General features: G+C 36.2%; 1 protein-coding gene across 1 annotated transcript in view; it reads left to right on the forward strand.

The window, feature by feature from the left end:
* Positions 1–24240, forward strand: part of NR3C1 (nuclear receptor subfamily 3 group C member 1) — a 64567-nt gene extending 40327 nt beyond the window's left edge. Inside the window, 5 exon segments of the mRNA XM_032208796.1 lie at positions 10233–10511; positions 10882–11026; positions 16944–17074; positions 17963–18120; positions 19037–24240. Coding sequence (XP_032064687.1) covers positions 10233–10511; positions 10882–11026; positions 16944–17074; positions 17963–18120; positions 19037–19189 — 866 coding nt within the window. The 3' untranslated portion in view covers positions 19190–24240.
* Positions 24241–27130: the final 2890 nt, after the last annotated feature.

Here is a 27130-nt window from a genome sequence, read left to right on the forward strand (position 1 = left end):
TGAGAGCCTCCCGGTTCAGGTAGGGCCGCAACTGGCGTACCAGGCGAACCTGGGCAAATGCCCCCCTGGTCACAGCCGACAAGTGATGCTCAAAACTCAGCTGTGAATCCAGGAGGACTCCCAAGTTGCGGACCCTGTCTGAGGGGTGTAAATTTTGCCCCCCCAGCCTGATTGTTGGAACATTAGCCAAATTTTTGGGAGGAAAACACAACAGCCACTCGGTCTTTTCCGGGTTGAGTACCAGTTTGTTAGCTCTCATCCAGTCTTTAACAGCCTCAAGGCCCCGGTTCATAGATAGTGACTGATCAATGTTTGTCCATTTGAAATATTCAGTATACTCTCCATTCATTGAGAACTGCAGAAGAGGCCCTTTTAAAAGATGCCCCTGCTCCCTGAGACTTTTTTCCTGTGGTGTGCAGGAAATGGTCTTTCCCTATACTGTTTCCAAGCCGTACAGTACAATTTCAGGAATTCATTTAATGCCTGTTGTGTCAGCATTTTAACAAATTGGAAGACATAGTGCTTTCACCATCTTTTTAAATGTTGGTTGAGAATGGTATTAATGAAATTTAATATTTTGTATTGTGTTTTTTAAAAATGGTTAGCTGCCTTGAGTCTTATCTCAGCAGAAAATCAGGATATAAATAAACAAACATATACTTATATACAGATTACGGAAGGAGCATGTATATTCTTTGTGAATTCTGCATGTTCTGCTAAATTCTTTTACAGTGTATATGAAACTACAAATTCTGTATCATTTAACCTTTTAATTTAACACAGTGCTTTGAAACTTAAAATAGCAAAACAAACTCCATTTTTCTGAAATACTGCTCTGTCACAAAAGACATAAATTAACTTTTAATGATCTTGGCCTGTATTCTTTATACTTAACTATGTTAAGAATAACAAGCTACATAGACCAAAATAAAGCTCATGAGTGAGTAAACATTTAAAGGGAATATGCTATTAGAAAGAAATTTAGAATCTAGTCCTATATTGTGAATACTGAAAGGCAAATTCACTAAATTCATTCGATCATAGCTAAAGGCATGATTGGGTTTCCAAAAATAATGTTTATATGTTGGTATGTTTTTACTTGTGCAGTAATTTTGTTCTGAAAAAAACTACACAGCAATTATATATTTTATATTTGAGATATAATAGAAAATTATAATCTAGATATCATCTGAAATAGTAGATATTACTGGTAATTTCCTCACCTTGCAAGCCATTTTTATTTCTACCATTTTCTATATCACTGTTTTGATTCTCTCTCTTTAAAGAATCTTATCAATCTTACCCAGCCATAACTTTCTTGTTTGTGCTCTATTGATTCTTCCTTCACATACATATATATAGATAGATTTGCAGTTCAGTCTTCATACTCTCTTCCTCTATGAAAGCCATCATCACCACAACATCATGGCAATTAATGTTTATATTCAATCTACATTCATTTTGCCCAAATTCATTGTTAACCCTCTTTCTTTTTTCCCCTCTTAGTACAGATATTTAAATATCCCATTTCTGTTACATTGAATGTTTCTGTTCCATTCCATCCATTCCTAAGGTGACCAGATTTTCAGATTGGTAAAGAGGGACACCATTGACCGGGAGGTGGGGGGGCTTGATTAAAAATTTTATATTTTGTCAAACATGACCCCAGGACACTGAAACCATCATAAATACGAATCTGTTGCCAAACATCAAAATTTTGATCACGTGACCATGAGGATGCTGCAACGGTCGCTAAGTGTGAAAATGGTCGCTAAGTGTGAAAATGGTCATCAGACACTTTTTTCAATGCCATTGTAACTTTGGTCACTAAATGAACTGTTTGAAAGTTAAGGCTAGCTTGCATTATAATGCCTTATGCTGGCTTACATTTTCAAGAGAGAGAAGCTAAACTCCTTGTTAGAATTGAAATAGAAATGAATAGAGTAGAGTAAAATAGAATAGAATAGTTTATTAGCCAAGTGTGATTGGAAACACAAGGAATTTGACTTTGGTGAATATGCTCTCAGTGTACATAAAGAAAAATAAAATAGTAAGATAGTGGGATCCTTGCTCACCAAGCTCAGAAAACAGCGATCCCACGATCTGCCCCACACCTCCTCTTTCCTCAAGAGGTGGGAGGGTGGGGGATCCTTGCCAACCAAGCTCAGAAACCAGTGATCCCACAATCTGCCCCACACCTCCTCTTTCCTCAAGAGGTGGTGGGGTGGGGGATCCTTGCCAACCAAGCTCAGAAACCAGTGATCCCACGATCTGCCCCACACCTCCTCTTTCCTTAAGAGGTGGTGGGGTGGGGGATCCTTGCCCACCAAGCTCAGAAACCAGTGATCCCACGATCTGCCCCACACCTCCTCTTTCCTCAAGAGGTGGTGGGGTGGGGGATCCTTGCCAACCAAGCTCAGAAACCAGTGATCCCACGATCTGCCCCACACCTCCTCTTTCCTCAAGAGGTGGTGGGGTGGGGGGATCCTTGCCAACCAAGCTCAGAAACCAGTGATCCCACGATCTGCCCCACACCTCCTCTTTCCTCAAGAGGTGGTGGGGTGGAAAGAAGGCGGGGCTTAGCAGTGAGAAGACGGAGTTTCAGGCTATTCCTGAAATTCCCCTATTCTGAAGGAATTTTGGACGGGTCGTCAGACCCTAGCTGTCCCGAAGAGACAATGAAAGGTGAGGGGAGATCCAGTGACCTCAGAGACGTTCGCAGGTCTCAGGGGGGCTCGGAATTAACCCCTCCTGCCAACTCCTTTCTGGATTAGCTGTACGCTAACCGAAACTGCAGGTTGCCCCTAAGAATGGTGGAAGTGGATTCAACTGGTAAGCTGATTTTATTACTCAAAGAGAGACGGTCCACACTAAAATTTAAGCTAATTGAAACCAAAGAACAGAAGAATCTAGCGGTGAATTGGTTTTTTTTTTTAATGGATTTATGGCCGGTGGTTACCCTATTTCTTAAACGCTTCAAGGAATTCTTCCCTGACTCTTTCTAAGTGGGCTGCAAAACTAATCTACTACAAATTGGCTTTTTACGATCTGACACTTTTATTGCTTGGCTGTGTTGGTCTAAGATCAGATAAGATCGCACAGCTCCCAGCGTGTTTTTACTTGCAAATATCTTAGAGCCTCTAACTGCGTCACAACATGGCGTCGATTTATATTCCCAAGGGCTCGTTTCAAATACTTTTTTCTGCATTTCAAAAGTTGTTTGATTCATATCAAAGATTTGAAAAAAAAATTGGATTATTTGACATTAAAATATGAAGAAAAAGGTGAGAACGTTGAATGTTTGAATGTTCCTGAAATACAAATGAAGAATGTGAGAAATGACGTCTGGTCTATCTCGGAGGAAGAATGCAATGCTGGAAAGGGGGGCAGCTATACAGAAGATTCATTTTAAGAGACAGAGCGCAGGAGGAATGAGAAGTATTAAAGAATCTACACTTTATGAAACATCATTGGCAGATTTCTTAATTCCACTCTTGAGAATTAAAGTCAATTTGAAAAGTTTAACAAGCCTGGGACAACATTATTATCTCATCAGAGACATCCTGAGCAAAAAGGTGCGAAGATATCCCTGTTTGGACTTGCTTATAAAAACATTTGGTAAATCTGTTCAACGAATGGCAATAGGACTGAGAAGGTTTTGTTATTGGAGAGGCATAGGCTGATAGATGGAAGAATACAATTTAAAATTAGCTAAATCTAATTACTCCTATTTGTAATACATATAGCTGAATAATAATTGATATTGATAGTAATGTATATAATGTGGAGTTGATATGATAAATAATAATTGGATATGAGAAAGGAAGGTTGGAAATATTTTTGGACTATATACAAAGGTTATTAATCACAATAATTATCACCAGTAAAAAATAAAATAAAATATATACAGTTAAATGTTAATTAATATGGGGAAAATGTTATGATATACGATATAACTACATAAAGAAGGGAGAATGATAATAAACTATACTGCATGGAAGATGGAATTTTTGGTATTAAATATTATGGATGTTCAGCTAAAATAGGATATGAGGATTTGATGTTAATAGAGGATTTTACAAACAAGTAAATGAAATGTCAGCATGTGGTTATGGATTAATTCTTTGGCATAGTTAAGGTTGAAGGATGTTTAAATAACTGTAGTTAACTAAAAGTGGAGGTATAATGATGTCAATATGGTAAACATTTGAGTTAAGATATTTGAATTAATATGAATTAATGGAAGAGATGCACCAAAACATGTTGTAACCAGCTGATATACTTTTTTTTATAATATATACCTGTGTTCTTTTTTTTTCTTCCCTGCCTTGTCTTTTGTTCTTTTTGTCTTTTTTCTTTTTTTCTTTTTTCTTTTCCCACTGGTGTGGGCATGTATTGTTTAAGATTATTATTATTATCAATATTTTTAAATAATAATTACAGTCAAATGAAAATGGATATATGATGATGGTGATATGTATGAATACTTGAGTTAAAATGCTTGAGTTAACATGAGTTATGTTTGTTGACTGTGGAGGAGATGTACAAAAGTTTATTTGTGACCGACTGATACACTTTCTATAGCATGTAAAGAAAGATGTACTTGTTTTAAATTAAAAATTAAAAAAAAAATTAATAAAAAAAAAAGAGGTGGTGGGGTGGGGAATCCTTGCCAACCAAGCTCAGAAACCAGTGATCCACGATCTGCCCCACACCTCCTCTTTCTCCCTCTCGTTCTCTTTTTGGGGTAAGGAGGAGAAAGGACAAAAAGGAGAAAGAGGGAGAAATGGCTCCAGGGAGAGCGGCGCCCAAGAGAAGCGGGCAAAAAAAGAAAAGAAAAGAAAAACCTTCCGACGGCTGAGTCTCTTGGCCCGGGACCGAGCCTCCTCCTCCTCCTCCTGCAGAAAAACAGTGTGTGTCAGCACGCGCACGCGCAGAAGGGGAGGAAGCCGACCGGAGAGAGGGAAACCACTGCCCTCTAAAGGCCACATCGGGAACCACACTTCAGAGAAATCAAAACTTTTTTTTAACGGCATCCTTTTTAAAATTGTTTTCTTTCTTTTGGAAAATCGGGACTTTTTGAACACGCTGCGGGGCACGGGACAAATCATTAAAAATCGTGATTGTCCCGCTGAAAGTGGGAAGTCTGGTCACCTTATCCATTCCTGTTACATTCAACATTTAGTTTCTGCTGATATGCTCCTCCCAACCTAGTTTTCATAATACTCACTATATATCTACCCTCATTTTTACACGTTAAAATTTCTCTATCCATTTCTCAATTTTTAGTTAGCATTTTTAGTTAACTTAGAGTACAGGACAATATATACTTGCTCTGGTTCTTCATCATTTCTGTATAACTTTTCTGTCAAACACAGTCACTACAGATCATAGCATGATTATACATGAACTCATAATAACCAACAGTTACTTGATTGTGAGATAGTGGCTATATAAATCTGATGGATGGATAAACAGACTTCTAATTGCACCAGATGTGTCCCTTATACTATACATTATCCATAAATACATCAAGCAATCCAGGGCATATCACATATTCTCGTCTTACTCCCTGCTCAGTGTTGGACCAGTTGCTAGGCATTCCATTGATTCTTATTGTATTTTTGTCTTACAATATTGAATAACCAACCTTCAACTCCATATCCATATAACTATATACTCTATACCCATAGATTTAACATAATCTATGTTAAAATGCCAATTTTAACATAGATTTTCTCTAATTTGGCAAGCATGCTCTTTTTTTCTCATAGTCATGCACCATTTTATGACTTGCTAAAGAGCAGAAGTTACATTTGCACATTTCCTGCCCAGCATCATAATGTGTTTTTTTTTATTTAATCAGTTTATAAGGTTGCACAATTTGCAAATGTGACTCTGAGTGACTAACATCAGGTAAAACAACAAACAAAAACACAATGCATGCCCAAGGCCACTCACACATTTACCTGATCAATTCCTTAAGAGATACATTTTGGTAGTTGTCTTTTTTGGTACTCTTTATCAACATTCTGCCAGAGTTATTCTCCTAGGCGCTGCTTGGAGAGTCCAAGCATGGGTTAACTTCAGCTTGAACTGAGATCTGGGAGACGCCCTGGAGGGGTTGGGAGAAAAGCCAAACTCCTCTTCCTCTGCCAGGGATGGAGAAACATCCCGCTGGGGATTGGGTAGGAAAGGGCCTACAGAGGCCTCTGCAGGTGGTGAGGGATCCCTGGCGAGATGTTGGGCCCTTTGAAACTGCTTTTCCAGTGATAGTCAATCTGGTCCCTACCGCCCACTTGTGGGCGTTCCAGCTTTCATGGTGGGCGGTAGGGGTTTTGTCCGATACTGAAGCACTTTCCTTTTTTAAAATTTAATTGACTTCCCTACTTTATAAATCACCATTACTGTGGAACCGTGGGCAGTTAGAAAATTTTACTACTAACAGACATACAAAAGTGGGTGGTAGGTATAAAAAGGTTGACTAGCCCTGACATAGACACTATACACATTTGCCTTAGATTACATAGACAACAAATAATACATTGTCACTGCATGGACAGTATTGGACTCAAACAGACTACATAATAGGAAACAGGTGATGGAAAAATGCAATCCAGTTAGCAAAACCTGTTCTAATTTTGGAACAGACCATGAATTGTTGATGTCAGATGTATGGATTAAACTTGTTAATTAAATACAGTACAGTACAGTACATGTGTCAGCAAGATACTCCACAGAGAATATAGACTACAAGAATAAAAAAGGAGTACTTTTGTTCTTCCTTAGCATTTTTTTCTGCAAATTTGGGTCAACTTTTTCAGATTAACCAAGCATTGATCTATTAGTTGCCCCAGGAATTGACCAACCAGCTTGTCACCTGAGCCTGACATGGGCTAAGAAAGAGTGACTGGTCAAAGGTCAAGCAGCCGGTTTCCATGCCTAAGGCAGGACTAGAACTCACAGTTTCCTAGTTTCTACTTCAGTAGCTTAACACCTCCCTTCCTGCCCACCCCCCTTACACACACAGAGTATGTCTTAAAAATTTTAAAAATGAAGGATGGGAGAGGAATCCAAAATTTCAAAGTAGAAAAGATCCAAGTGGCTTTCACAACAAGCTGTTTTCATAATCAGAATAGGACAGAGAACAAAAGCCTAGTGCAATAAAAAGATATAGTGATTGAATGTAAATTTCCATCTTAAATAAGAAACAATAATATCAAAAATGTCAACAAATAATAAGAAAGGGGATCAGAAAAATCACTTTCAACTTTTGTTATTAGTTTATCAAAATATAAAATACAGAAGTACAAAGAAAAAACATACAAAAAATTAAGATAAAAAAATATTGAAGAGTAATCATGGAAGTTAACCAATAGAGGCAAATGAGAGTAAAGAAAGATGGAAATATGAATACCCTTTGCAGATAGTATTATTGAATGTGAGTAATATTTATAAATAGGGAAACAATATAATCAGGGACCATTTCTACTAGAAAGTGAAATATAATAAGCAGTGAGCCAATTGTCAAATAAGAAGGTTGCAAGAATAGATGAAATTGCCCATTGAGTAAAGTTACAAAAGAGAATAGTTGAACTGCCAGCAGTTTCATATTAACAAGGAACAAGACTGTGTGGCCTAACAACTGGAAAAAATTCAGTGTGTACAGCTAAAGAAGAGAGATGTAAGAAATGCACAAATTATTTCACCATTATATTAATACCTAACATAAGGAAACTTGTAAAATCTTAAATAATAGAACAGATGTGGAGAAAAAAATGATAAATTGTAAGCTGCCCACTTAGATGAGATGGACGGGTGTCAAAGTCACGGCATCACATTGCCATCACGTGATGTTTCGGGATTTTTTTTTCCCTGGGGTGGCCATGTCCTGCATGTAACGTATCCGGGCCGCGGGTCCCCAGTTTAATATCCCTGGTGTAGACATTTGATAAATAAATAATAAATGAATAGATTTCAGAAAATGTAGGACTGCCTTAGCTAACTTAACATGGATAATAGAGCATTACTTACTATATCACGTCCCTGTCGATGAAGCCAGAATATAGAATGGTTTAAGATTAATGAGTGTGGCAGAATACATTTATATTTTTTGTGAGGAATATTTACAGTAAACAAGAAGCTACTATAAGTACTTAATTTGGAGAAATGGTTCAAATTAGGGGTGGGAGTGAAACAAAGATGCATATTTTCCTCATATTTATTTAACTTACACAGAGGATAAATTACAAGAATGGGATCAGAGGAAATTGCCAGCGGGGGTAGAGAACTGCTAGTTAAAAAAACAGTAAAAATGGGGATATGCAGACACTATTTTGTTAGTTGAAAGTAATAAGACTGGAACAACTTGTGGAAAAATCACAATGATATTAAACATAAAATGACAAAAAATAATACCATACTGTGAGCTTAGTGACAATGTGGTCTACAACAAAGAAGAGAACGTAGGTACAGTACTGACTTTAATTTTCTTGTCCTCAAGAATAAAGGAACTGCATGCTGGAAAGCATAGAAATTAATTTTAAAATGACAAATTTAGACAAGATCATGAAAGGAAAATGTTCCGAGAGATAAGAATAATTTAAAAAATGATCTTTCCAGAAGTAATGTTCAATTGTGAAAGCTGGATCCTGAAACAGAATAAGACAGTGATTGCTAACCTTTTTGTCGTTGGGTGCCAAAAGTGTGCATGCATTGCTGCACCCATAATGCAATTTGCGTGCGACCTGCGCATGCGCTTCGTCCATTTTTGGCTTCCAGGTTGGTGCAGGAGGCTTTCCAGGCCCAAAATGGGGTCCGGTGGGAGGCTCGTGCAGCACTCCTATGCCCCGTTTTGTGCCTGGAAGGCCTCCTGCACCAACCTGGAAGCCAAAACAGGGCACTGCGCAAGGCCCCAAAATGCAATGTGAGCGCGCGTATGCGGCAGAGACTCAAAGACCAGCTGGCTGGCAGCAGGTATGCATGGTAGAGCTCGGCTGGAGCGATGCCCGCAGAGAGGGCTCTGTGTGTCACCTGTGGCACATGTGCCATAGGTCCACCATCATGGGAATAAGAGAAAGAATGATACACTTTCAAATTAAGAATCTGTATTTGGATAATAAGAATACCATGGATGAAAAGAAAACTCTTGTCAGGCAGCCCTAGACTCTCTGTAAGAAGAAAGTTGTGTGCCTTGAATATGCACCATAACCAAATGATAAAGTGGGGGGGGGTGCAATTGCCAAATCTGAGGGAAGAAGACGACATTGTCTCTGAATAAAATGGGTGTATGCCCATCAAAGAGATTATTGGAACATCTTTGTAAGAAATTCAAAGTATTACTGAAGAGAGGTCAAGATGATAATCGTATTTTCATGCAGAGAAAAAGCTGAACCTGAATGAGTGGCATCTAACTAATAGATAGTGGTCATGATGATTGGTTGGACCTTTTGTACTTTAAACTCTTGGTATTACAATATAAATAGTAGGTCCTTTTACAATGAATAATAACAGGAGTTACATAAGCTCTTTGCTTATTGTCTGTGTTGCTTGGCAGATAACCAGGTAGAGGAAATAATTAGATCAGGGAAATGTGCATACCAGTGTGATTCCTGTGATATAATTTACATCACCACCATATAGAGAAAATTGGAGCTCTGTCTTCCTATCTAATTGTCTAGTGAGAGATGGCTGTTTCATGAATTAATGTTCTGTTTTTAGGATTAAAAATGAAAAGTCATACTGATGAAATAATTGCTTTACAAATTACAGACCAATATTTGTGAGGCAATAATTTAAGCAGTATATCTAGCACATTTTATCCATGGTTTAAGTAAAGTATTATGAATTGACAAGGAAAAGTTTCAGTTTTGGTCCAACTGTACAGCAGTCAGTCTTCAGTTTTGTATAATTCATGTTTCAAAATTTTATTCTTTAATAAAAGATGCCCAGTTCTACAGCATATATGTTGTTAGATTATGCTGTCCCTTACATTTTGTTTCATAATTATTTACTATTAGAAGAGCTTATTAAAACTGCTAGACACAAATATTTTTATTTGTTTCTTGCTTTGTTAATTCTCCCCATGCAGTGTTTCTTTTCAAATATAATTGCTGGTTTCATCTTTTGTTTATACAAATAAAACTAAGCCAATTGAATGTCCGTGGTGTTGAAACAGATTTTTTTTTATGTTTTTGCTTTTTTAAAAATTTTATTTTGTAATAACATTCTAGCACGAAAGACAAAAAAGAAAATAAAAGGAATTCAACAATCCAGCGTGCCTGCAGGAAGGGATACTGCTGAAAATCCCACAAACAAAGCTATAGTTCCTGCCACACTGCCACAGCTGACTCCTACCCTTGTTTCCCTACTGGAAGTCATTGAGCCAGAAGTGATGTTTTCAGGCTATGACAGCACAATACCAGACACAACTTGGCGCATAATGTCAACTCTCAATATGTTAGGTGGAAGACAAGTGGTTGCTGCAGTGAAATGGGCAAAGGCAATACCAGGTAAGTGATATGATTATGAACAATTAATCAGTGGAACAGCTTGCCCCCAGAAGTTGTGAATTGCCCTAACACTGGAAGTTTTTAAGGAGATGTTGGATAGCCATTTGTCTGAAACGGTATAGGGTTTCCTACCTAGGCAGGGGGTTGGACTAGAAGACCTCCAAGGTCCCTTCCGACTCTGCTATTGTATTGTATAGTCAGTGGACATTTGCGATTAGGCAAAGGACTGCAGGTTCCCCACTCTTGGTTTTTAAACAATCCTTTAAAGAAAGTAATTTCTCAAGAAACCATTATGAATATGAAATCAATGCTTTGGGTAAGCAGTCCTTCAATTATAATGTCCAGAGGATCCACTTTTATTTTCAAACAGGCTTCAGAAACTTGCATCTAGATGACCAGATGACTCTACTGCAGTATTCCTGGATGTTTCTGATGGCTTTTGCTCTAGGATGGAGATCATATAAACAGTCTAATGGAAGTCTACTGTGTTTTGCTCCAGATTTGATCATTAATGAGTAAGTAATACAATATCAATAAAAACACTTTGTGGGTTTTTTTAATTAGGTGGTATTTAATTACTTTTAACCACTAGCGATCATTTTCCAGAATTTGGTCAATAATAACCTGGATTCTTCTTCTGACATTGGTGATCATTACTTTTACTGTTGGATGTTTACCATGTGGCTTTGGGTGCTTCTGCCTCTTCAGAATCTAACTTGTACATCTGGTAGTTCTTGTTCCATTTGGAGACAGAATCTTGAACTTTAGTTTACTAGCATTTGAGGCTGCAATTGTCTAACAGTTTGGGTCTTGGGCTTGGTCTTTTTTTCTTTTTTCTTTTGGTCACATAAAATAGCTATACAGCCCTAAACTATGAAGGTAAGGGAGATAAATACGTATTGTCACTCATGCTTTTGTCACTTCCTATTTGGAGCTTTTGTCACCCCTTATTTGGAGAACAGGAAGCTTTTTGCCACATATTGGATCAGGATGCTACACTAGTTCATCTTGGTATGATGATTGGATGTGAATTTTATGGGATCATTCCAGGCACATTATGATGCATTTGTTTCAATATGTTACTGTTTTTGTTCTGTTGACTGTTAGCCACCTAGATTGTTGTATGGATTGGGTAGTTTTGTACACAAAAAATACAGGTAATCCTGATTTAGCAAGTGCCTCGGATAGTTACTGTTCACAATACACCAGTAATAAATAGCAATTAAAAACATTTTCGGACTAATGTGTGCATTTACTACAACAAAAGCCTTCAGTACCAAACTGATTAAGGTCAGGTCAGTTTCAGGCAGCTGCTGTAAATCTGCTATTCTAGTCAGTTCATTAGGTTCACAAAGCTGAGGTTTTTTATTTCGTTAGCACATTTTTAGGAAAGCACTATGCTCTGGAGAAAAGAAGCTCAGGAAAAGACAGCTTGTTTAAGCAATCTGGGAGGACTGTCTGTATATAAACATGTATACTGTATGTGTACATACTTTTCTACCCTCTGCACATCAATGGCTTCTCCTGCAGTGCCATTCAAGGAGGCACATTCCCTCCTATGGACAGAAAAATTGTTCATTTGTGACATGTGACATGTTTGCACAATACTTCATTAATAAAGTTGTTCTAATTCACTCGAATCTTATTTATTTATGGAAAAATTCTGAAGTGGTAATTGGGAAAATGTCTTGCCATGTGAAATGGAATTTATTTCAGCCTATGAATTTGGTTGAAGTGGCTGGAGTGCACTTTAGATGAGTTCAACCACCTGTTTTGCTAGCTCTAAGCCCCTACAATGCTTTTCAAACAGGTCATTTTTGAAGAGTATTCAGAACCTGCAACTGGTTCAAAATGTAGCAGTCTATATGCTAGCAGATAATAGCCACCACTGCTAGAGGGAGATCTTGCAGTCTTGGGTATTGAGGAATTTGCTCTTCTCCAAGTTCTAAAAATTGTTTTGGAATTCTGTATAGTCTTAAAAAAGAACAAATAAAAAAACATAGAAGTGGGATGAGGGGAAAAACTCCTTGAAAATATTGAGTGAAACTAAAATTAACAGATTCATCCATTTCTACAGTAGACACGTTTATCCTACTTTAACATCTTTGAACTTTTGTTTTCATTCTAGTAAAGAGTATTTCCATGCTTTTCCTCAATAAACTTGCTTTCTGAATCCCACAATAAATGTTTAATATAATTATTAGTAGTATCTTTAATATTGTTAATTGAAAGAGAGTAACAGAGTATGGGCCTTTAGGAATGTTACAAAGTTAAAAAAATGTTTTAAAACAGAAGTAACTTACAGATCTTTACTTATTTGACTGACTTTACTTTCAACCCAGGCAATCACTCAAGGCAGCAAATAAAATTTAAAAACGAAAGACAAAGTAGTAAACGTTAAATAGTGCTAATAATAAAATAATAAAAATGAAAACATCCTAAACATAGTGTATGTGTTTCTGTGTGTTTTAATCTATTGTGAAAACAGTTGCATTCTGGAAGCTAACTAAGTTTTCCATGGTAACATCAAGCTCTTCCACAACAGACATTCTTTGCTACCTACACCACCCAGCCTCTTCCTAATTTTGGTGAAGTTCAGTCCATCTCTCACCAAAAGCCTTTCCTGTTCATAGTGTAGATCATTGTCCAGAAATATAAATTTTTTTGCTGACACTATTCCTTGAGTAAGTGATTGACATCCAGAAATCTCCGTTCCATTCTTGGGCCATGATCTTCAGTTGGATTAAAATATCATATTTATCGGAGTATAAGACACACCTTCCCCCCCCCAAAAAAAGAGGGTGAAAATCTGGCTGTGTCTTATACTCTGGTGCATCTTATAGTCCGAAAAATGCAGTACCTCTTGAACTCCAAATTCTTTTGTCTTCCTGCCTAGCTCCTTATAGGCTTTTGATAATATTTCCAGGCTCTTTCTTAAGTATGATTTATTCCAACATGAAATAGAAAGATGGGATACATCAGTCATTCAACTAATTGGGTTTATCTCTTCATCATATCCCAGATCTGGGAGAAAATAAACTTTTCTTTTGTTTGATCTGCAGATTGTTGTCAGGCACAAAACAACTAGGTCCACGCATGAAGAATTGAATTAGCTGATTTATTGCTCAATCCTACACCAGAATATTTTCAGACTAATGGTTTGCACTTGAGTGAGGCTAGATAAGGTTCAATTACATTTGTGTGTGTGTGTGTGTCAAATTTCACTTTCTTGTGCCCATATAGGGATTACATGTCCCAGTTTGACTTCTCTCCATGGCTCAGCTAGTATCTACAATTGCTAACTCCATTCCTCTCAACATTGAGACACTTATCACCACCACACACCTTTTTTCTTCAGGACAGACATTAGTTTCCTCATATCTATGGAAGCCCACACTTCTTTCTTTCCCTTTCCCTTGAATGTTGAATGAAAAACTTCAGAAGTGAATCATCCCTCAGGATGATTGGATTGGATTGAATTGAATTGATTCTCCAGTGATGGGCACCGCCTCTTGGTTTTCTTGGTCATCCATATTACATGCTGTCAACCCTCCTTTCTCAGGGCTCCTCCTTCCACCTTCTTTCCTGTGTTCTTTTTTATAGACATCCCTTTGCCTTTTTCAGAAACTGTCTTTCATGATGAATCTTAATATGGCTGAATGTGCCTCCAAGCCCTCCACATTCCTTTCCAGCAGCGCAATGAATTTTGTACAAGTGTAGTTGAAGTTAACTTACAAGATATACACAATGCTTGTGTTCCCCAGACAGGAACACAAGCAACATGCATAACTTGCAGTGAGTCGGCACTTAACTCCTTGTCCATATCTATAAATTTCCAAAAACTCATCCTGGAGATACCTGGTCTTGAGCCATGAAATACATTGCAACTTTGAATTGTACTTGGAAGCCAATGCAGTGCTTACAAAAGTAATGTATGTGGCTGTAATGACTTTTGCTTCCTGACAGAAGGCTTCTGTAACTAATTTCAAATAGACTTTAAAAGAAGTTCCATGAAGAAAAGGATACAGTCGGCTATCTTTAAAACAAATACAAATTCGATTTTTAGTTTGCTTGGCACATTGAAAATTGTTACTTAGTCAAATAATTTTTCAGGTAATTAACTTACACTATAAAAGGCACGGAACTGCATATAGACTGCTAGTTAAAATAATGTTTTACTGGAGAAACAGAAATTCCTCTATAAGGAGGTAATACTGTAGCCTATGTGAATAGGTAAGGAACCAGAATGACATACTGCATAAAATTTGAATCAGATCTGCGCTTAAACAACCACTGTGATGTTTAACTTAATGGGTGTCTTATTTCAATCTCTTTTTCTTCCAGGAGACATGATTAAGAGGTCTGGGTAGCTTGTCACTTTCCATTTTCATGGCTTTTGTGATAATATATTGAATCTGTAAACTGCCTCAAATGGAGGCAGCTAAACATTTTAGATAAATAAAAACTGGGGATTCTTACGGAATTAAAAGTTGGTCAAACAAGTTTGAATATTGTTCCTAATATTTATATGAAAATCTGGTAATATTTTAATGTAACAAACGTATGTAGAAAAGGAAAAGAGAAATTGTAATGACATCATAGATTTGACATAGCATTAAATGGCAATGTAATTGGCAAAAAATGGATACTGAAAAAAGGAATCAATTTTACTTTTCTCTGACCAATTCATAAGCCATGTTGGAACAATTTACAAAATGGAGACTAAAGCTTAGAATATATTTCAGTAATTTTTAAAAAGAAAAAGGGAGAAGAATGTTGATAATGCAGATTTATTGTCAGTAAACATCCCCTGTACTCTTAATCATAACACAATTTTACCAGTAATGAATAAACATTTTAAACTGCATTAAGTTTAGTTTGAAAAGAAGATAGATACATTGCAAAAAGTTTCTTTACTTGTTGATTTGCTCCATATTAAAATATAAGTAAACAAAAGTAATTTAAAACATTTATTATGAGGAAATAGAACACACACTGCTACTCCCTTTATTCTAGATTACCCTAAGAGTATCTAACATTACTCATTCACTTGGGATGCTCTTTTCTGAATGGAAGTGTTGAGGATGCTCTTTCAAGAAAGATGAGAAGAGCAAATGGTCTACTCATTCAGAGGCTGCCATTCTTCAGAGTTGAGAGATACATCAGCAGTTTCCATCTTCATGGGCATTAAGAAGGCTCAGCACATTGTGTGTCTTGACCTCTCTCCTTGCTTCCTCCATCATTACACAGGTAGCCCCCACTTAACAACAGTTGGACTGGCAACTCCAGTACTAAAGGCAGTGGCCACTAAGTGAAGATTCATGTGACCGCACTGGACTTACAGTGTCACTTCTGCTACTGTTGTAAAACAAATACATTAAGTGTGGTCATCATGTGACCACAACTTGCGATTTTACTACCGGCTTCTCTGTTGGCTGTTGGTCAGAAGCTGATTGTGAGGCATGCAAATGGTGATGTATGTGATTGCAGGATGCTGTGATTGTCCAAATACCATCTCATTTAAAAGTCCCCAATTGTGGATCACAGGCACACAGGGACGCTGCACTACAGTTGGTGTTTTATTTTTCAACTGTTGTAACTTTGAATAGTTTCTAAAGAAGGCAGTTGGTAACTGAGGACTACCAGTGGTTAGTATTTCAAAGAACTGCACGATAGTTTTGAGAAATGGAGAAATTTAAGCTATGTCATGTTCTGTTTAGAGTACATGTATGATGCTGTTATGTTTGGAAGAGTAAGCTCATTGAAATATGATACAAATCTTTCTAGCTTTTACTCTGACCCAGGCTCCTAACAGTCTGGCAGAATCTTTTTGTTCTGAATATTCAGACAAAATGGAAGTATTGTTGGGAGGAGGGGAAGGAAATCTAAGTAGAGAAATCACTTCATTCTGGATGAGATTATCTGTACTCTGAAGTTTACTTCATTATGGATCACTCCCAGTTTATTACCTTAAGAAACAAATGAAGGTTATAATGAGAGTTTTTGTCCAGATTCATTTGGTAGGCCAGCAGGAGCCTTTTTTGGTCTATTTTTTGCTGCAGTTACTAAATCTTCCAGCCATTTCAAGTTTAGATTACTGTAAGATGCTTGATGTGAGCCTGCTCTTGATAGCAGCCCAGACATTCCAGTTGGTATAAGTTGCTGTCCAAAGTCCATTTAAAACATTTACTCTTAAGTCCTATTTGAGGCCTTTGTAAATACAGTTTATAAACATGGTAAATAGTTGGCAGCCAAACTAGTTGAACAACAGTCTCTTTTGAGAGTAATGGTACATTGCCACATGTCCTATTTTCTTCAAAAAATATTAAGGTTGAAGATATATAACTTATTCAACTTGTTAAAATAATTCCATAAAGAAATCTATTGGTTTCTTTATACTGATATAGATGTGTGTGTGTGCTCTTTCTTCAGGCAGAGAATGAATCTACCATGCATGTATGATCAATGCAAACGTTTACTGATGGTTACTAATGAGTTAACCCGGCTTCAGGTTTCCTATGAAGAATATCTCTGCATGAAAACATTGCTCCTTCTCTCTACAAGTAAGTAGTTATTTCTGCCCTTACAGCTTTTTTTTTTTTAAATCTTGATCTATTTTGAAAATTGTGACTTCATCTTTATCATTGAACAGTGATCTGGGAAATATGAAACCTAGTTTCAATCCATTAAATGTTGCTGTGCTTTTTGTCTATTACTGCTCAATTCTTACCAGTCTAAGGATAATCAGTAGGAATGAGTAAGGAATCCATTATAAATATATTTTCTAGTGTATCGAAATTGTTTATTTTACGAATGGTAATTAAGGTTGCAGAATTTCTGCAAGACAGAAAAAATTTTACTTTCAGAAATTATTAAAATGCTTGGTTGTTAAGATGACTCCAATTTTGTTGTAGGTGGAATTTTCACATTTCATATTGATGAGACAGATTGTTATATTGCACAAAAAATTCAAAATAAATTATCTGAACCACTCCCATTGTCCAAGACAGAGGCCAGGGGCCAGGAAAAGTCCAACCGATCTTACTGAATATAAATTTCCCATTCCTTTTGTAAATAAATGCATAATTGAATTGAACCTGACAATAAATCTGTACCATAATGAAGCTGGTTTGTTGAGATTCTTCGAAAAAGATTCATTTTTTAAACTACAGTAGAAACATAGATGTTGAATGAAGGGATAAAAATGAGAGAACCAGTAACTATATTTAGAAACAGATTGTTACAGAGTATTTAACTATATATAAGGTTGATCAATAATGCACAGGGGTTTTTAGGCAGATAATGAATCTACTATGCATGTATGATTCATGCAGTTGTTCCCTGATAATCACTGAGTTAGCTTGCATAGGTCAGGGCATTTTTTTGTTGCATTGGTTATTGTGAATGTAAAATGGTAATATATAATTGAATATTCTGTCATCTTAATCCAGTTCCTAAGGAGGGCTTGAGGAGTCAGGCTCTCTTTGATGAAATTCGTATGACATACATCAAAGAGTTGGGGAAAGCCATTGTGAAGAGAGAAGGAAACTCTAGTCAGAACTGGCAACGATTTTACCAACTGACGAAACTTTTGGACTCCATGCATGATGTAAGATTTATTAATATGTATTTATGTATTGTTTCAGTGTAGTCAGTAAAAATGTGGAGAGCATTGGTTCACCAATAAGGATGATGTTTTCATGCAATGGAAAAATTTAAGCCAGGTGAATGTGTATTTAAATTATTTGAAGGAAGAATAGGAAGGTCATAGTTTCACCCTGCTTTAATTGTTTCAGTGAGTATAAAAATAATTAAAATGCACAGCATTAATAAATGTAGCATAGCTATAAGAACTTACATTTATTGATACCAGGTATTGTAATCCTTATTGAACAGCAGTTCCCTGCTGAGAAGTTGAACATCAGCTGCAGGCTATTTAAATATATATATTTAAATTTCATGTTATTCTGCCTCTCAACATAACAAGCTAGGATATGTAGAAAAGCAAATTTCTTGAATTTCCTTAATTACATTGAACTGAATCTACTGTATTATATTATACAGTTTGCATTTCAAATAAAGAGGTTTCCAGTTAATTGGTTAAAAGTTAAAGTTGGTTGATAAACTATGTTGTTCTGATTACTGTTGGCATGATGCCTAAATAATTGGCCTATTCTTGATGTATTGTCGCCAGAGAATATGGAATGCAGACTAGAATGCAGATAAATGATGAATCTATTCAATCAAGATTTTCAATGTTTAATGGGCATTGTGTTTGTTTGATGTAATAGTTGAACTGAGGCAGTATTCTTTTATCATCTTATTTTGCACCTCAATATAAACATGCTATTATTCTGTGGGTGTGCACATGTGTGGGGATGTGAATATGTGTGTACATCTTTTACATAAGCACTCAAGGCTAGCAAAACATGTTGGTTGGATTAAAGATGTAGGAGTAAAATATGCTTAAATATTTTAGACTATCAGAGAAAGCTGGCTTCATCCTTCCTTCTTATCATTTACAGGTGGTTGAGAATCTTCTAACCTTTTGCTTCCAAACATTTTTGGATAAATCCATGAGTATTGAGTTTCCAGAAATGTTGGCAGAAATCATCAGCAATCAGTTACCAAAATATTCAAATGGGAATATTAAGAAGCTCCTATTTCATCAGAAGTGACTGCCTTAATACAGAAAGGTTGCCTTAAGAAAAAAAAAGTCAAATTATAACTTCTTTTTTATAAACTAAGAGACATGTTAATTTTGTTATTGTACCTATATTAGGTATTTTTGTTTTTGTTTTGTAATTATGCACTACATGTGGTTTACAGAGGGCCAAGATCTAGCTTTCAGAAGACACCTCAACTGAATGAATACAAGAAAGAGAAAGAAAGAAGTATGGCTTGGAATTTTTCCTCTATATATACCATCATGCTGGCGGTATAGAATGCATCAAAAACATCATTGTCAAATTTGGAATCTGCATTGTCAACATTCTGCTAGGAGTTTCTGCAGTTGGCTGGTTAAAATTTTCTAGATTTTTGTTTTGGTATAGTTTGTTTTGTATAGTTAAAGTAGCAATTTTGATTTATGCATGTAACATGAGGAAAGTTTACAACTGTATATCAGAAAAGGGAAGTTGTGCCTTTTATAGCTATTACTGTCTGGTTTTAGCAATTTCCTTTACCTTTATATACAGTGGACTAGCTTGCTCATTTTTTCTTACATAATTTTTGTAAAACTTCAAGATGCCTATTGTACAGCTGTTTTTAAAGTGGGGCAGCTCATAGCTTAATGACTTCTAGATGATGAACTTCAAGTATAATCATATGAATATAAGGTGGCTTGTCTAATATGACTGTCCTAATAACCCTTCTAAATTTGGCCTATAATTCAGCCTTCTTCAGTGGGGAATGGGGATTGAAATGTATTCCAAATCTAACCTGAACACTGGAATTGCTTATTTTTTGATATTGGTCATGCATGTTCTGTGAGCTACTAGAAAACTAGCTTTGTCTTAAACAAGTGTTAATGAACACAAACATTTTTTAAAGCAGCCTAGATATTTGCATTTAATGCAACAGCCATAATTGTAAGAATCTTGGGCTGGATTGACATTAAAAATATCAATCTTGATTGCCCATCAGGAAACTTTCAGGAAAATATGCATTATTGTTTAAAAGTTTACTTATACATGGAGAAATTAACTTTTTCCATACACAATTATTGCCATATAAGTGTGTACTCCAATGTGTATCAGTGTATATTATATATACAATGGCCACAATCCAGAGCAGCTATAACGTGCATACCAAAATCAATGTGCACAGAAATTGGCATATCTGTTCTCATTGGACACTCAGACATAGCAGAACCTGTTCTTTTAAAATATGTATGTAGAAAAAAAAACAGTATTGGTAGCCTATTCATATTTTTCAGAACAAATAACAAATTTACCTCTTGGGATCTCAGAATTGGTAGATTCTAAAGGGAAACCTCTTCCCTCAAATGTGATCAGAACTGCTGGAAAGTAGGGTGAAAAGTTTCAGACTTAATATGATGGGCAGTGCATATCCAGTGGATATGGAGTCTAAATCCCACCTATTCTTGCAGTAGCTATGTTGATTCCCAATAAAGCAGTTCAGCAAGCTGAAAAAAGCCAGTTTCTGTTGTTAGATTGCACACTGGATTGAAGGCAAATGTATACAAAACCTGACTCCATTTTAAGTTAGAAATTGATGACTACATTTCTCTGTGCGTGTATGGGTGGTATACACACATACATATACATACATGCAGACACAAACACATATACATACATTATATATAAATACATATATATAAATATATATAAACCAGGATTTACAAAATAATTGTACCTCTACCCTGTATATGTTTCTAATGGTTCTTAAAAGATTTTAATTCAAATAAGATTTTTAGCTTTATGCAGAAAAGAAAATAGACCAAACTACAAGAAGAAGAAGAAGAAAACTTTTATGGAAAATTAAAATCCCAAACTTGTATATGGCTTCACTTCCGTTTTTCACTCTCTCGCTCAAGTGAACCAATCTGGAGAATACCAAGATTCCACTGCTTATTTTGTGCTTTAGAATAGTACTTGGTTTCTGTACAGCTCCAGTCCTTCTCTATCAAACTCCTAGTGTGCCATAAAACAACCATCTATGTCTTGTGATTTTTTCCCTTGTTGTTTTAAACAATTTGTAAGCTGTAGTAGCCCATCCTCTGAGCACCTTAAGAATTTTCAGTAAATTTAAAATACTATGCCACTCTAAATGTTAAAAACAAAACAAAAAATATTTTGAGTGGCCAAAATAAAACAAGAGGTATAAATGCTTAACAAGAATTAACAATCATAATGTGATACGTTACTAATACAATTTTGTTTAATTAATATTTTCAAATGTATAGAATCTGATAGTGTTTGAAGAAAAAAAAGGAAGGGCTAATACAGCTTTAAATGCAGTTTATCAACTTATTGTATAATAGCGTGTATAGTGTATCATAAGAAAGGTTTTTAGATGACAGATTGCTTTATCATGACACGTATATTTTTTCTAGGGGTCACAAATGTGTTGATATGATAACCCATAAAAATGTGGTTTGTCTGGAAGTATTAGTCTTCACAGCATTGTGCTGCAGTATCTAAGAGGTACTCTAATTTTATTATGTATTTCTGTTATTTCTCTTTTCCTTATTGTCCTAAATGAACTTACCCATATTCAGTGGAAGCTCCTGGGGCAGAAATGTAAACCCATTAAACCATTGTAGGGAAAAAAGAGTTGGAAATTAAGTATGATAATCCAACCTATGTGTTTGGTTCCCCCCACATTTCCCCAATTGAATCTGCAGAATCTGGGTGGGTTTATGAAAGCCCTCCATACATACACAAACACACACAGACACAGACAAAACACACAGAAGGGAAAAAAATGAAACAGTGGGCTCATGTATGCCTTAGCCTATGTGTTCCACACCACCAACCTGTGTGATTACTTTTAAATATTCTCTCTTTGAGCAAAGCAAAACAGACCAATTTTGCAATAAAATGCATATAGCTACCAGCAATATGTAAATATAGATCATAGTTTGAACAAAGTCAAATACATTTCTAATTATTCAACAAAATTGCTCCTTGTAAAACAAGATATTTTACCTGAGCTATTTTTGTCTTGTCTTAATCCTCTTTAAAAATGTGAGGCTTATAAATCAAAATCTCCTGAGCGCTGCATTCAGTACTTGGGAGTAAAATAGAAAATGTAATGAAAAGAAGATTTTTCTTTATGGTATCTGTGCAGTTCCAGAGTTAGGAGCTGTGAATAGCTGCTGTGAATTTTCTCAAAACAGCTGGATAGCCCTGAGATGCAGTTGCAAAAACCACAGAATTGAAAGCAAGAGAGATGCCCATTTCACATAATCATCTTCTGACTATCGCACAGGGAAAATAGCTTTCTCCATCATCAGTTGCTTAACCATGGTTTATTGAATATACCAGATTTTGCTTGGTTCACCTAGCAAAACCAAGCCATGTTTCCTTGATATCCTTGTATGGGTTTACAAAGCTTACTAAACCACCGAGAACCACATGTTGGAATAGCGTTTTGTGTAAAGCCAGCATTCTGCATGATTTTCTCTTCAGGTGCTATTCACGTAGCAGTTCCGAGTATTACTGCTCAAGTGATAATTTACAAGATACCCAGAAACAGGCACATAATCTGTGCTACTGAATAAGCTTGTAAACATTTAGATGTTTAGCCATTTACTTAAGCATCAGTGAATATTTTAGCAATAGTATGCAAACTATTGAAAATCTATTTTGACTGTTTTTGGTTAACACTAACAGGTTTCAGTATTTACTTTCAAAAATGCTCCTGAAAGGATAACACACAAGGAGGATACCAGAAATTATACTCGGAAAGTGACATGTATTAAATATTTTCACCCCCACTGCAAAGTTTAAGAAAGCTAGGAATGTGTGATTAACAAATATGTGTGTATGAAGTGATGGTTTACCAACCAGTGAGGTATCCTGTGTCTGTGTGAAGACAAAGTCTGGGTTGGAAAGAGGATTTTATTATATGTAAAATATTTGTTGAATTTATGAATTTCTTAAACATAGAAATGCTGATTTTAGAAAATTTCAGTTTAAATGTGCTAAATGATTTTAAACAAAAGCCATTTAAATATATAAGCATTTAACAAAATGTGATTTTGTTTGGCTATTCTTTTTTGTGCTGTGGGAAATCAGCACTGCAAATAAAACAGGGAAAATTATGACTTCTGTCTCTTCAGTGCCTTGCCACATCATGCTGACCTGGAAATGATTTGGATAGCACTAAATATGAATGTGGTATTAACATTTCACAAGGTCATTGGTAGGAATAGGCTTTCATAGAATATGTTCAGGCATTGGAGAGATGAAATGCTAAATTAAGAAAGAGCTTGTTTGGCTGATATCCTTATTTTAACTTTTACTACCTGTTGAAGTGATTCCTAAGAAAATGTTTTTGATTAGTATGCCAATCTTGCCAATCTAAAAGTACATTTGATAGGGAAAAAAAATCAGAGAAATATAAAATGAACACAAATATGGAAACAAATGCCAACCTACCTTTAAAAACAGCTTCTAAGATTCATAATTTCATATTAGGACAGGGAAGAAGGATAATCAGGGAATGGAGAAACGAGATGTATTGTTATAATCCCTATGAATAGAATTTCAAGAGATGGGCATTGCCTAGAAACACCAGAATCATACGATTTGTTTCAAAACGTTTGTTGGATCTTAATTCTCCATGGTGGTATAGAGTCCAATATATTATGATGCAAGGAATTTGACCCTTCTACTCTCGGGAGGGGATGAGCTTTGATGACCTACCTTGGATCAAATAGATCTCACACAACAAAAATACAAAATTGTGTGACTTTATACAGGAGTGCATTATGCAGGCATTGTGTCTTGTGTTTATAATTCCTGTAGACTTTCCAGAAGACTTGGAACTGCAGAGAAAAATGCACATATTCCTTCAAACTGAATGTTGGATTCAGAAGTATCATTTTATCTGCAGAAGGTGCTCTTTTTATTTTGTGCCAAAGGAAAGTGAAACAGTCCAAAGATTTTTCCCCTTTGCATAAGTACAGTAGAAGCCAAGAAGGCTGTAAAAATTGCCCTTTAGGCCGCTGCATGCATGCTTCCTTCCTTTTGTACTTGTGTATAAGCCTTTGCAAAACTGAACCAGTGACTATTTTCATTTCCTCTCTGTTCTAAAGAGCCACCCAAATGTGGAATCATTTGTTTCAAAAACATGTAGGTCTAATTCATAGTGAAGTTTCAGAAAGTAAATATTATGCATTTCCTTCATGTTCTGCCCTTATCGCTCTAATAACCTTTTTAAAATCTCAATATCTCTCCCCCCTCTCCCCCCCCTCTCACACACACACGGAAGGGAATCAGATCACAAAAATACTAGATTATATTAAATCCATGGAGCTGAAACAGCAGGGATGGAAATATACTTTCTTCATGGTTCTTTGAAGTCTGTTGAGATACCTCTTGAGTGTAGTAGGGTTAAGACCAATAATTTTTGAGAAGGGGTGGCAAGGCCCTGGTGGCCAAGCCACTTTAATTTGAAGTATGCACTTGAGTATTTTATAGAAAGGGACCAGAATTTTCACCCTCTTTCATACGCAGGCCTCACCTACTGCCTGGTTCACACTGAAGTGAATTAGGCTGTTCTGAGTGTATCTACATTTTTATGCTATTGCTGTTACATAGAAAAATACTTTCAGGCAAGGCAGAGCCTCATATTGGGTGTTTTTTTAAAAAAAAAATTAAGGAGCTTTTGAGGCTTTTCTGATAAAAGACCACATATAAGAAAATTGTCACCTCCCACCCACTCCTCCCAACAAAGTTAATAGCACGGATTCAACAGTTTGTCAACATTCTATTTTGTATATTATACAAAAATATATAATGGGGACAAATGCTATATTATGCTGGTGTATGGCATTAATTAAAAAAAAAAGCTTTTTTTCATTTTTATCACAGTAATTTTAAACAGTGTAAAAAAATTAAAACAAGTGACTCCTGTCTTAAAACAAAAGTTGTAGTTTTTTATTCATGCCGAATAACTGTAGTAACAGTGTCTTTCAACATAATCAGTGAAAATGTTGGACTGTAAAATCTTGTGTGGAATTGTTAAGCATTTATTTTCATTTTAAATTTTGCTGTTCTGGTAATTCAAAGCCACATGTCTGTACAGAAGCTGCCGTAAATGTAAGCCATTTACAGCAATGCTGAATAATGGACAAAATGACAATAAAATTCTGCTTTTTCATTACATGTTCAAACCATTTTGAAGTGGCTTTTTTTCTCTTGTGCAGAATGCTGAATCTAAGCTTATTAACTTCTTTCTATTCTATTAACTTCTCTTCCAAATTAACTTTAATCCTGGGCTGCCTGGTCTATTTAGTGCAGAACTTCACTGGCATTTTTTCCCCTTTTAATCTTCACAGTTGTCTACAAAACTACACAGACACGCTTCAAGTTCTAAGGGTGAAGGCGATCTGGCACTGTAGCAGTACAATAATTGGTATAAATTGAGGAGGTTCTGCCTCTCCTGGGTAGATAAAAAATCTCACTTTATGGCCCCAGTGACTTCACTTGTATCTTTTTAATCATGGGAGCAAGGGAAAAACCGAGGAACTTGTGAGCAGACTGTGCCATTTCTTTTCTCCAGAACAGCAGAAAAATTAAAACATGTTTAGGGATGTAAAAAATTATTTATATGTATTTATGTATATACTCTGCCTCGTAGGCCAGCTGCATGTTCTCAGCAGTTCCAGTACACAAGCATGAAATCTTTAAGGATATTCTTATACTTATCATGACTGAATATCACTTCAGAATCCTACATCATATTGTCATTAGATGATTTTCAACAGGCAAACGGTGCAAGACAAAAATAAATAGGAATATTTGTCAGATGTAGCTTTGTATGAAGTCCACCATACATCTTAAATTCATAGGATCTATAATATTCTGGTGCAACTGAAGAGTCGGGGGGGACATCAAACTTGAGTTGGAGCACATACCTAATATTAAATATATCAAACATAAAAATTCTCTTGGATTGCTTGTCTCACATAGAAAAGCACCTAATGAGTGTGTAAGCCTCTCACTTCTGTCGCTTAATTGTGCATATGCACACTTTTTTTTAAAGTGGGTTTATAGGCTATTCCAATTTCAATGTTCATAATCTGGCCTAAAAACAATATAATGAAAGGAAATCAGTAATATAAATTTAGGTCTATAAATGTAATAAATAAAAATAAAATATTGGACAACCTATCTATAATACCAGGAACTATCATTTATTTAATCATCTGCCCCATCCTCCAAAAAAAGTCCAAATGCCAGAGAAAACACAATCGTAAACTTCCAGCCTCTAAAGCAGGGCTGTCAAACTCGCAGCCTGTGGGCCAGATGCGTCACGCCCATGCACTGGCCACGCCCATGCCTGATTTAGGGAGGAAAGTCCTGATACGTCACGTGATGCCGTGATGACGCAAGTTTGACACACTTGCTTTAAGGCTTCATCAGACTAACCAAGCTATATCACCCCTTATTTTAAATTTCTGAATCCAATGTTGAATACAAAACAAATGTTAAACTTGATATAAGTTATTCTAATGTAATAAAATACTGGAAAAAATTTGGTGCAATAATTACAGCATCAGGCTAGAAAACCAGGGACCATGAATTCTAGTTTTGATTTGAGCAGAAAGCCAACATAGTGACCTTGGGCCAGTCATTTTCTCCCAACCCTAGGAAGGAAATCTTGCCACGAAAACCAAGTTTTTATCCAGGCAATTTTTCCAGGAATCAACACTCGCTCGCTCGCTCGACGCCTCTTCACCCAACGTGGGTATAGGCGACTTCCATGGAAAGTGATGGCGATCCATGGAAGCTGTTTCGGCTGGATATACCCAAGGGGACGCCAGTCCCAAGGGTCGACAGAGCCTGATTGGTGGGAACAGGGGGCACCACGTGAAGGCCGGGTTGTCGTTTGATAGTGGAGAGGCTATATTTGGCGCATCAACT

Source organism: Thamnophis elegans, chromosome 2 (genome assembly GCF_009769535.1).
Source record: "Thamnophis elegans isolate rThaEle1 chromosome 2, rThaEle1.pri, whole genome shotgun sequence".
In the NCBI taxonomy this organism is placed as follows: Eukaryota; Metazoa; Chordata; class Lepidosauria; order Squamata; family Colubridae; genus Thamnophis; species Thamnophis elegans.